At 34.0% G+C, this 13,360-nt stretch overlaps 1 protein-coding gene across 2 annotated transcripts; it reads left to right on the top strand.

Annotated features, from left to right (window-relative positions):
• Positions 246-4,614, top strand: LOC109821890 (trafficking protein particle complex subunit 2-like). 2 transcript variants are annotated; one of them, XM_020388057.1, is made up of 6 exons: positions 246-432; positions 2,284-2,369; positions 2,537-2,598; positions 3,069-3,154; positions 4,118-4,293; positions 4,431-4,614. In XM_020388057.1, the coding sequence occupies exons 1-5, from the start codon at positions 355-357 to the stop codon at positions 4,280-4,282; spliced, it is 477 nt and encodes a 158-aa protein (XP_020243646.1). In that variant the 5' UTR covers positions 246-354; the 3' UTR covers positions 4,283-4,293; positions 4,431-4,614. The 2 variants fall into 2 exon arrangements, with proteins under 2 accessions (XP_020243646.1, XP_020243638.1); XM_020388049.1 differs by lacking the exon at positions 4,431-4,614 and having other exon boundaries at positions 247-432; positions 4,118-4,422.

Raw genomic sequence — 13,360 nt, 5'->3', positions numbered from 1 at the left:
CAAAGTACCCCTTGACTAATATTTTATAGAGAATAGCGTTTTGAGGAAACATAAAATTAGGGAAGGCAATTTTTGCCCATGCCCATTTACCCACCTAGCCCGCCCATCAATTGGCCCGTCCAAAACCCACCCATTTAGTTAAATGGGTCTAATTGGGCGGGTTCATTTCAAACTATTCTAAATGGGTACTAAACGGGCGGTCTATATTCGCCCATATGCCCACCCGTATTCCCAAAACCAAAACACGAAGCCTGACGGTCTTCTCATTTCTTTCGGTCGCTGACGATAAGTTTTCGACTTCTCTTCTCTTTTTCGATCTCTCTTTTGTTCGATCAATCGATCTCAGTACTCTCAATGGCGGATCAGCTGACGGAAGATCAGATCTCGGAGTTCAAGGAGGCCTTCAGCTTGTTCGACAAGGATGGAGACGCTGTAATCGCCTAGATCCCTTTCTTCTCTCCTTCTCTTTCCTCAAATCTGTGTTTTTTGATGAATTTGAGATGATCTTGTTCTGAATTAGTCTTGAATCTGTTTGTTTGCGATTCTTTAGGGTTCGGATTTGTTTGTTGCCATAGAAATCGTGATTTTTAAGCTTTATCATGTAGTTAGGGTTTCATTGATCCTTTATTGATGTTCAAGATCAATTCTTGTTTATTTAGTAGTTAGAGTTGGATTCCGTATAAGTATCGTTCAATTGTATAAATTTTTTCGTAAAAAAGAAATTCTTGTAGTTGATTATTACTGGATTATAAATTATGTTATTTGCGTATATTCCATCCAAATCCACCGATTTGCAAATTTACCCTCCTAATCTATGTGCATTACTGATTGTTTGTAATTTAGGCTGAATCTTATAGTTCATTTGTTTGTAATAAAACTCTTTATGAGAATATAAAGGGTTTAAAATCTTATAGTTCATTTGTCGGATATACTTGGCTGCTCTAGATTATGCTTATCTAAGAAGGGATTACTGCTACATATACATAATCACAATAGAGAGAAATAAGTGAGCAAAATTTGTATTTGTTATACCCCTTTCTCTTGAATTCAAAGCCCTAAAGTTTGTTTCTTTTTCTTATGAAATAGATTTTATTTTGTTATATAAAACTTAACCTAAATCCCCTAAAATTTAGTACAGTTACTAGTTAGAATGGTTCAATATGAATCCATGAATATGAATTAGTAATTTTACCAACAATTAGTAGTAATTTTAAGATTACCAAGGCCTAACCACTCCCAATAGATAGCAAAGCACAACAATTGGAACGTTTATCAGATACTGGCCAACGTACCCACCCATGGATGTTCGACTTCCTCATGAATTGAACGTTTATCAGGTTAATTAATTAGAATATGTACACCTCTGTCATTCTTTGAGTTATCCTTCTTTTGGAAGTTTTCTTTCTTTCTTTCGCCAACACTTGGGAGTTAAATGTATATTTCTTTATCTTCTTTATCAAGTGCAAGACCATTGAAATAAATAGGGTGAAATTCAACTCTCTTGTAAGTTGTAATAGCATGATGTTCTGAAGGTGATTTATTATCATTTAAGTCTTAGCAAATTGTAAAATAGAATCCTCACTCATTTTTCCATAGATCTTGATATTTACAGTTCCAACATACTTTCCTTGGCTCTCAATATGTTCCGTATAATTTGGGTTTGCACCTTTCAGTCATGTCTCTTCTCCTTTTGAGCAGAAAGGACTAGTGAGAGAACCTTGCTGGCTTGCTCAAACTAGTTACTTTCTTCTGTAAGGCCAAACATGAGGCTTACAGGCCTTTAATATCATAATATGAGCAGGGTACAAGCTATACTCATGCACTTGTTTAATGAAGATTTATTGGTGAAACAGAATTATGATTTTACATATATAGACAGAAAATAGGCGAAGTGTATGACTGTAAGAGGATGCAAGAGAAACTGACATTGCAGAATATATTCAGTAAGAATCTGAATTTTCGAGGAAAAAAAACCAGTGAGGTGTTAGTGATGCGAATTGCAGATGTACAGAACACGATATTAGCAGTTCCAATTATATGTCTTTGAATTAGAATATGTTTATTTCTAAAAAAATTATTGTTGGTGGTTCTGTCGATGAAGGATCTGTAAGATAATCCTATGCAAATGTGGTATTCCTGTATAAAAAGACCTATAAATATGCCCACAACCTTGACCATTAGTAATTGTGCTCCTTAACAATTTTCATGGAAATGTCTGTTTCATATTTGTTTAATCATGGTTTCTTACAGTTTTATTCACTATTTAGTGATGTTTTGTGACAGAAAGAAGAAGCAGCTCATCAGCACCAATTTATTTTGCATGCTGCTTTAGATATTGTTCAGGACCTTGCATGGACAACAAGTGCCATGTGAGTCTTTTTGTCTTAGGCTTACAGTGTCAGTGCAGTATTGTTACACATATATTTTGTATTAGTTTCATGCAGATAAAAAATAGATAATGTATGCTGCAATGTCTTTGTTGATTGTTCTGTATTAGTATTTTTTTGGCTTTATTTAATCTCTGTGATACATGCAGGTTTTTGAAGGCCATTGACAGGTTCAATGACTTGGTGGTGTCTGTGTATGTAACTGCTGGTCATATCCTATCAAATAAATTATTGTTGCAGTTGTTTTTTGATGGATAAATGACTTGGCTGATAATACCTGCTTAACTTATTATATAACAGTTTTTTTGGGTGTTTAAGTTTTATGGAGATGAACACACTAACATATTCTTGTATCTTTTGGATAGGAAATGAGCAGTAGCTCTCAAAGTAGTGATAAAGTTAACTTCTGCCTTTTTTTGTAGAAGTAAATAAAATAACATGATTGTTGGAAAATGAGGTATTCTTTTTTGAAAGCTAAATGGCAAATACTCTTTGCAGTATGGGCTACTTGCTAATTTTATTATTGTATTGTATTCTATAAAAGTGCCTTGTTTATGTTGGAACATGTTAACAATTCTGATTAACCTGTTTTCTCATTTAGTAACATGTTGACCATCATAATTTCTTTGTATAGTCCAGCACTGTGTAAATACTTTGTCTTCCTTAACCAGTTCTATCCACACACTAGATTGATGCTGCTTCATGATTCACGTAATGAGGATGGGATAAAAAGTTTTTTCCAAGAGGTTCATGAGCTTTACATTAAGGTAATTCTGTTGCTTCTCATCTACATTTTATACTGAAAGAACTTCTCGGCCACATTTCATCTTTTTTAATTCTAACAACAAATGTTGATTCTTTTTGCATATATAATTCGTATTCTGTATTGCTAGATGCTTATCTTTTTTTCAAATTGTCTCACATCTTTGTTATCACTTTCTAAGTCTGGTGCTCAACAGCCTCAACCGCCTCTCGAAGCCAGAGCCACCCATGCTGTAATTGTCAACACTCTCTTGAAGTCCTTCTACAAATCTTTGGGGTTGGCTGTTTGAGTTGTTTTCCTGCTTTCACATTCATAACTGCTGACTGCTGCTATCTATGTAAATGTTCTCCTTTATCCTGACTGCTGCTATCTATGTAAATGTTCTCCTTTATCCTGACATGGTATTGTCATTGAAAAGAAGATGGGATTGTTCATGGATGTCCTCATGGTTCAAAGGCATTTTGGGTTACTTGCAATGGCATCTTGCTAACTTTCATTGTTCTTGAGCTCAATGGCATTTTGTTTGCAACTTTGCATCTTGTTAACTTCTGTTGTGAACACTGCATCATATTGGTAATCCTTCCTTGTTTTTCTGTTCTTTTTTCTATGCATATCCTTGCAAATTTTATTCCTCGTGTCTTCTTAACAAGTGAAGTGGGCAGATGAGTGCCTGTGTGAGCATCATTTTTCTACTGAACCTATATATTTGCAAATATTAAATGGATAACTAAATTCAGGTAAGTCAATTCAAAAGGGATCTGAAACTAATTTTTCTTTTCGTTGCTTCACACTTTATCAACAAATCAGACACAAAGGAAACTTATTTGATTGTTTAGGGTGTGTTTGGCAATTGCTTGAAACTGGGCCAGGTTTGAAGCTGTTGAAGATGATGTTGCTCCTCTAACTGAAGTTTCAAAAATTGCTCCAACTCTGGCATATACTGGTTAACTGACTGTTGATGCTGCAGAGAACCTTGAATTTGTTCAATAAATGGCACAGACGAATTCTGACGAGAAAGCAAGCGCTGCTGCTGAAGCTGTTGTTGCTGTTGTTGCTGTTGTTGTTGCTGCTGCTGAAGTTGCTGAAGCTGCTGCTGCCGAAGCAGTTGTTGCTGCTGCTGCTGAAGCTGTGATTTTGGTTGATTTTGGTTGATTCTGTAATATGTTTATACTGTTTCCTTGCGTTGTGATTATTGTCAGTCGCAGCATTGTCAATTTGGGGGCTAAGATTTACTTTCTCGTAAAATCCCTCCCTTTTGATCTTTGTTTCCTGGTGTTGATTCTGTAATATGTTTATACTGTTCATGCCTGAACATTTGAAAGATGGGAAATAAGTAGACTATGGTTGTGCTACTATTTTGTTTATAGACGAACTTACTACTCTTCTAGTTTATCAAGTAATTAAGTAGATTGTCCTTACTAATCGTGATCGTGTTGCTGATAGTTATGATGGCGTTTATATCAAGTTATTGATCTTATACAGATCCTTGCATACCTTGTGTTTTCTATCTTAATTCATTTAAATATACTCGCAATTTTGTTGTTATTGATCTTTTGGTTTTTGGTTTGGAAATTTGAGGTTAATTTTGCAAATGTGTGAGGTTTGTACTTTTATCCAGGCTTGTAAATGGTTCAATCATGAATTTGTCTGCATTTGTTTATCTTTGTTTATGTTCCTATCTTTGTTAGTATTTTATCAAAAGCCCCAACAAGTTTGCAAAAAGCTCCCAAAAAGTTTGCAAAAAGCCCACAATAGTTTAAAAAAAAAACCCCTAAATGTTTACATAAAACACCCCAAAAATATTATACATATATATGTACTATAGTTAAATGGGCAAATGGGCGACCCGTTTATTAAATGGGCGGGCAAAAACCCGCCCATTTAAATAATGTTAAATGGGCCATAAATGGGTAAATGGGCAAAACATGCCCGCCCATTTATGGCCCGCCCATTTAAACCCATACCCACCCATTTAACATCTCTACATAAAATGAGGGATATTTTTCATTGAGTGATCAAAACTCAGGACCTGTTAGGACTTGAGGAACCTATTAGCAATTTCAAAGATGTTGGTGTCTAATATGAAATTACTGAACATTTGAAGGAATATCTAAATAACCCTTATACATACTTTCCGCACGGAACGTAAACACCAAGGTGTGATTAGGTGTAAAACGGGGTCCACAAGATGTAGACAACTCGCGTAGTGAAGACAGTGGGCACAACATAAAGGAGCCGGTGACGTCAGAAGAAAAGTATCGATTATCAACAGACCCAAAAGAAGATGGTTAAATAAAGAGATTAATAGGTATCCTCGTCAAGAAGGAGGTTTTCCTCATTAACGTCTATGTGATACAATCTTTACTATCCTCATAAAATAGAGGAGAGAGTGTGTGAGTTGGTGGGATTGTGACACATAGGTGTCAAGGAGGAAAATCTCATCCTTAACATAGAACACTCATTAATCTCTTAAATAAATTAACGTCCTCTTCAACAAGCAAGTCACTAAACTCTAAGAGTATGTTTATCAACTTCACAAAACTAGTTTTAATTGGTACAATTTTAATCTAAAAGTTAGGTTTTAGTTTGGCAATAATGGGGCCATAGTTAAAGTAGTTCTCTTCAATTTAAAATTTAGGCTTTAAATTAGTCTTTTTTAACCACAATCTATTTGGATGAACTTTGACCTAGCTAGAAGAAAACTAGACTTGGCTTACTCTTTTTTTTAAAGTTATCAAACACATCCTAAAATTAGACCAATTTAAATCTTTGTCTAGTTTTAATATAGTTTTCCGTTTGAAAAAAGTTAGGCCGGAACTGGTCCAACTTATTTTATCTTTTTAACCTTTTAACTAGCCTAGAATTGAATCACTCTCTGCCTAGTTCAATTCTGGTCTGGTTAAAAAATAAAATTAGATTGGTCTAATTTCTGTCAGGTTGCCAAATAGGCCCTTAGTATCCAAGTAGATATTATTATTATTATTATTATTATTATTATTATTATTATTATTATTATTATTATCATAACAAACAGAAACCTAGTTATGATTCTGTAGGATTAATGTTATGCCATTAATTTTTCTGATAAAAATGATACATGACAACTAAGTTAGTATATTATACACACACACACACATTCTTGAGTAACTTCAATTCTGGTTTTTACCAAATCATGAACAAGATACACATTCAATTGTGGAAATTACTCACTTTATACAAAAGAGAATTGTGTTGCGTACAAAGGATTGTTAAGTATAGATATCATTTTCCTTTGTTAATAAACATAACTGTTGATGTCTTGAGACTCAACAGTGGGATTAGAGAATAATCTCGAATGAGCAGGGTCGATATGGATGATGTAGAGGTCCCCTCATCTCCTTTTGATAGCCGATCACCTATTAGGATAAGAGAGTTACAAAACTATAAGCATGTTAGAGGACCGGAGTTGGATTCTTCGGTAATTCCTCCGATAATCAAGTCAGTATAGAGCTTGAGTGAGGAATCAATTAATCGAGTAAGTTCTATGTGTGAGTGTGTGGAGTTTGTAATAGTCAGTAGGTTACCCTACTTAGCCAGAAATGGCTTACCTGTAGCCTCCCCCCCCTCCCCTCTCCTAGCGCTAGTAGGCAATGGGCATATATATACTCAGCTTAGAGGGGACACATGCATAACTCTGGCCGAGTCCAGGCAGACAGCTGAATCCGCATATAGCTTATAGTTGTCGATTGTAGGTGAGATGAGTCACCATTAAGTTTGATGTGATGGTGATTGAGAGGGCATGATACTAATGATAGGTGATGAATCATGGACACTCGTGTTATGAGATGTCGTGATGATGCCCAGCTGTTGACGCGGAGTTCAATGACTAATCACCTCTAGAATAGGCTTTGCTAATGGGACGATAAGTTTCGTTTTTTTTTGTCGACCTTGCAAGTTTTTGACCTAGCCTTGAGTTATGTGAGCAAGGTTGGGTCAAGTGATGAGGTCGAGTAAGAGCTTATCTTGACTCGACCTTACTCGGAAGGGATGAGTGCCCATGCTATCCGAGTCATCCTGGCTAGGGCAAGCTGATTTGATGATTAGTGTTAATATTAGACATGTGTCGACTCTAAGGAGATGATTAGCACTGAGGGTTGATTATTGACTTAATATTAGCCCCTTTCGCTCGAACTTGACGTAGACGAGTTCGAGTGAAATAGGATTGTCACTGGTCAGGTCCTGAGGTGCATTTATGAGGGGTTGCTGAAGAGTTTCTTCTGATGTGATGTTGCAGATGTCAGAGAGGATCTTGTGCAGCCATTGTCTCGATTCTTGTGCGAATATTGTGTGCTAATCAAGATGAGCGGCACTTTAGTTCTAAAGCGATCGCCTAGTATTCTGGGAACGATCCTGGATATTGGTTAAGAGCTGAGTCGGCCATTGCGATCTTACTACATGTCGGCCCTTGTGCTTATAAGGACAACTGTTCTGTAGAGGAGATTGCTACTTTTGATATTCTTAGACTTTCTTCTACCATGAAAGAACTCTGATCTACTCCATATTCTCTTCTCTAGTGAACTTACTGATTTGATGGCATCTTCATCTTCAGTGGTTAGGAACGAGGCCTGGATCAACCACCTTCAGAAATTTCTCTCTAAGGTGTCATCGTCGTTACTGGACACTCTGTATGGCAAGTATGATATCCCTAGGGTGTTCACCCTAATGACGCTAGCACGTATATAGGTGATCTTCGACCACGACAATAATATAGCTCTGGTGTACTGAAGCATCCGGAGTATGGGTTGTGCGTGCCGCTGCACCCCTTCCTCCGCGACGTCTTTAAAACTCTATTGTAGATGAAGTCAAACTCCATCGCCACTTTGGTAGAGTTTGTTATAATTTGTCACTGGCTAGGAGTCGAACTGACTCTGAGAGTTCTTGGCCACCTCATCTGCATGAAGGTGAATCAGCAGGAGGCCCATTATTACCTCCAAATCCTGGAGCAACAAGATCATCTCCAATGCTCTCGAGTCCAACAAGGACTGGAAGGAGAGATTCATGTGGGTGTTTTGAGGTGATGTCGTCTTGGGTTGATCCATGTGGCTCAATATCAACAAGGATGCATTTAGGTCGGGTCTATTGTCGAGCAACGAGAAACATGCGCTTGACAAGATCAGGGCATATGCTGATGCTCGTCAGAGTGAGAACCTCTTTGACAACTTAGTCCTGTGAGTTGTCGACATCTCCTCAGTTCCTCTCACCACGGATGATGAGGCACAATTGGTTATGTTGATAATAGGATCAGAGGAGACCGAGGTGGTGCCGGTGGCTCTACTCGCTTGAACTCAAGGAGGGCCCTCAACGAGCCAAAGCTTAGCCCTTGAGGAGGCTGAGAGGGCACAGAACAATGCGGCTAAAATAACAACTCGACTAGCCGAGTCGAGTACCAACTATGACATTTGGAAGTGTGCTGAAAATGGCTACAAAGAACCCACTACTATTATAGAAGGTGTTATAGGGAACCATCGATGGTCAGCTATACCATTGATGGACTACAGTGCACATTTGATAAATTCTAGAAAGTAGATTTTAGTGTATCGATGGATTATAGGGAAATTACTGATGGTGCATAGGGAGCATCGATGGTCGTGTTAAACTATTGATGCGATGGCATACTTTGGCGGATTTGATATTTTAATCTCGACTATTAGTTGACCTCTTTCATCTCTAACTTCTGCTATGGTTCCTATATTTCTTTCCTTTATTATCAAAATCTATATAAGATAGGAAAAGATCATATTTTGGAGAGGTTCTTGCATTGAGAAAAGGAGAGAGATTTTATTCTAGGGTTCGTGTGAAGTTGACTTGTGATTCAATCCCTAGAGCCTCGTCAAACTCTTTCTTAACGCGCTCAGCATCTTAGAATCATTTTAGTAAGGAGAGTTATGGGTTTAAAATCATCACCTCTTCTTCATCAAGCTTCGTTTTAACTCTTTTGAAGAATGGTTTGCTTAGAAAGAATTATAAGATCTTTTTGATTTGCGTTTAAATTAATTTGGTTGGCTTGTTATATCTTGTTTTTTCGGCATACTCAAGTCGGTGATAATTAAGGGTTGAGACTAGCTAGGGCTAGATGTTACTCATCAGTGAGATGTTAGGTTAGACGACTGGTTTCGGATAGATTCTAATGTTCTGTCTTTGTAAGACTACCTGAATCAGGTTGTGATTTAGATGAATTCTGGTTATAGTAAGGAAGCATCTTTGTAAGAAGGATGAGTAAAAGTAGGATTTTTATCTGAACCATTATTAAATCTTGCATGTTCTCTGGTTTGTTTTTTGTTTAGCTTTTTTTTTGCTTTTATTTTGATATTATTTCCACTACAAGTTTTGTATTTTAGCCAAAATTTGTAGTAAACCTATTTTGTCCTCCTCAAGGCTTGCATCTTAGATCCAACACACTCAAGAAAAGCATAAACTATTAAACTTTTTCTTACCAATTAATTCTTTAGTTGATTATCCTATCATGATCATTTCAAGCACAAAGAGAGCAAATAAAAAAATACAAAAGGTAGTTGATCAAGTTTAATCTAATCCTGGATTTCCTACAAGAATTAGTTACTCATATTATAAAATAAAAACAAAGAAGTAAAATCTACACTAGAAAGCATTAAAGGCAAGAAAGTAAATCTAAATTACAAAGCAAATAAAGAAAGAAAGAACATAAACCATAAATAAGAATGAAAAATAAAATCTATACTATAAAACAATAAAAGAGTAAGAAAAATAAATCTAGACCATAAATCATGAAATAAATCTACACTATAACGCAATAAATCTAATCTACTAAATAAAAAATAAAATCCTAAAACATGAAATTCTAAAATAAGAAAATAAAAGAGAAAAATAAAATTTACATTACTAGGGGTTCACTCCTTATAAGCAAATCATCATCTTCATCATCAAAAGAGAAGAGTAAAAATTAGAAAGGAAGGAAAAATTTTATTCATTGCAAACAAAAAGTCTATAATTTGAAAAGCCTTCTTAATTAAAAGTAATCTTCCTCTCCAAAAATAATTTATAATTTTTTCACACATCAACCCCTCACTCTACCCCTCTATTTATAGGCCATAGCCTTCAAACTCAATCCTTGAATTAGATAGAATTTTGGGAGAATAAAAATTAGCCATTAATCAATTCTGTGACACTCTAATCGATGTGCTAATCGATGGGCTAATCGATGAGTTCATATATTAGTTTGTAATAGAATAATTGATAGGCTAATCAATGGGATAATCGATGAGTTCATCTATTAGTTTGTAATAGAATTGTAATAAACTATGTTGACTTTATTGACTTTCTCTTTTTTGGGCTTTTGGGCTTCTTATAGTCTTCAATAAAATCTTAAAATAAGGAGAATTGGTTCATTTGGACTTTTATTTTTTAAATCTTCATTACCTACAAATTAAGATAAAAATATTATTATCAGATCTTTTTATTCAAAATAAAATAAATAATAAAATGAAAAAGATAATAAAATGTGATAATTATATATGGATTCTGTTGGAGGTTTTTTCTCTTAAGGAAGCTTTCAAGAAAAGATCTTGGGATTTCAATGGAGATTTTGGAATAGTGATTGAGGCAATTCTAAACTTGTTCTTTATCTAATTTGATTAGTTATCATGATATAAATCTTCCGTCTTTGTTATATCATGTTTAGCTAGCAATAAAATCGAAGCATTAGGCTCTAATTAGGTTTGAAATAGAATCTAATTTATAGTTTAATTGTTAAATTAGTTTTAAGTAGATTAAATTATTTAAGATTTGAGTTTTTATTAGTTTAATGCCTTCTAAAATATAATATTGATAATTAGATTCATTTCTTTTAATTTATTATTATTTAATTAGTAGAATTAAATTATGTTATGGATAATTTTGAAATTTATTGAGATTAAATATTTGTTATGGAACATGGAACTTAAATAGTTTAAATTGAAATTATTGAAATTAAAGAATTGCATGAAATATTTATGTTGGGTTCAGAGTGTGTTTTGAATTTTATTAAAGTAAACAATTTAGAATTTATTACAAATTGACTATGTACTATATAATTATAAATTCATTGTGTTCTCTCAATTGTAAACAAATGTTGAATATAAGCGTAGATAGATTATTATTTAAAGAAATAAGTATCTAAAGATCTTCTATCATAGAGATATAATTTGAATAATGATTTTAACCCATCCAAAGCCTCACAAGATAGGGTTTGTTAAAACGTTATTATTTAATTATATGACACATAAGGATGCTAAATTATTTTATGTGCTATGGAGCTAATTGACTATAATAGAAGGTACAACCTATTTTATATAAAGTGATTGAATCGACGGGTTAACACAATATCTTAGGATGCTAGCAATAATAGTGGGGCACATCATTCGTCAAAGGTCAAAATTAAAGGAAATCATTAATAGTTGATGATTGAATAAATGATTCTACCATGTTTGTTATATTTAATCTTGACAATCAGGATGGATCTAATTAAACTTGGATTTCTAGTTCACATTTAAAAGATGAGAGAACATTTTAATGTGAATTCACTACTTAAATTATAAATCCTTATTAATGATTGTGCAACAACAGAAAATGTAAATTGAGATATTCATGTTATTATTTTGCATATGTAGGATGGCTAAGTTTAGTCCATTTGCTAAACTAGTTGATGATTATAAATTGACTAACCCAAATTATATGGATTGAAAAAGAAATCCATTCATTGTCCTTACTACCAAAAAATTGGCTAAAGTTGTCAAGGAAGACAAACCCACTAAACCCTCCAAAAGCAACTGATGATGAGATCATTAGTCATCAAGAATAGCCTAATGTAAATGAGCTTGTGAAGTGTTATATCATGGCTTCTTTAGAACCTACTTTACAAAAAAAGTAGCATGAAGGAAAAGACACTTACAATGAGATCTTAGAGAGCCTGAAGACTTTGTATGAAGAAAGAAATCATACTGCTCATCAAATACTATGAGCAAATTGATGAACATCAAGATGATCGAATACGTTAATGAAGAAAGAAATCATTCTGCTCGTCAAAATACTATGAGAAAATTGAAGGCTTCTTATCCATGTTCATAAGATGATAGAATACATTAATGAATTGGAATCCTTGGAAGTGAGTTTGATCAAAAATTAAAAGTTGATGCAATTCTTGCTATAATTAAAAGTTGATGCAATTATTGTTGCACTTTCTTCATCCTTTAATCATTTCAAAGTGACTTTTAGGATGCAAGGACCTAATATCACTCACCCTAAACTAAGCAATATGTTATAAATGGTGGAGAATATCATGAAGCAAGGCAAGGCCAAACTGATGGTCACTAAAACACTAGGATCATCTAGATTCAAAAATAAGAAAGTCTTTTCACAAGAAGATATCTGGAAAGGGAAAATAAGCTTTCAAGAAAGAAAAGTGGGACCAGTCCAATGATGAATGTCACCCCTATAACAAGAAAGGAGATTGGAAAAGAAATTGTAAGAGTTACATCTCATTGCTAAAGAAAAAGAAACCTTCTGAAGGTACATATTCTCATTACATAGTAGAGACTAATATATTGAGTGATTCTTCTTATATTTAGTGTGTTCATTCTAGCTCATCTTCACATATTTGTAACTCCTTGCAGGGTGATAGATGCATAATAAACATGCACCAAAGTTGTAAGAGGATAACTATTAAGTTATAGTATAGTTATAATATCAATCCCACGAGGAAAGTGTGTACAAAAAATTTTAAATTAGATCCTAGAAATATGTGTGGATAAAGAGGAGTGAACTATAGAGATATAGAGTGTGTGATTATTTGTAAATAAAAGAAAAGTAGAACAAGAAGGGAGAAAAAGAGTAAACAAATAAAAGAAAAATAAAGAATAAACAAGGAGGAGAAATAAAGAAAATAGAAAAATTAAATTTAAAAGAGAAAAAATAATCAAAAAGAGGAAAATAAAAAACAAGTAAAAGATGGAGGAAATCAAGTAGAGAAGATAAAAAACTAGAACTAAATACACTAATTAATTTTATTTAGGATTTATTAACTACTCTCTTTTTATCACATTTTACTTTAGACTTACTAAGCATATGCCATCAAATCACTTAAAAAATATAATCTGTCAAATTATCATCAAAGTAAAATTTTAATTCATGAAAAGAACAAGCAACTATATAGTAATTC

Source organism: Asparagus officinalis, chromosome 1 (genome assembly GCF_001876935.1).
Source record: "Asparagus officinalis chromosome 1, Aspof.V1, whole genome shotgun sequence".
Lineage (NCBI taxonomy): Eukaryota > Viridiplantae > Streptophyta > Magnoliopsida > Asparagales > Asparagaceae > Asparagus > Asparagus officinalis.
The sequence above is the reverse complement of the archived record's forward strand: the minus strand, read 5'-3'. Positions and strand labels throughout refer to the sequence as shown.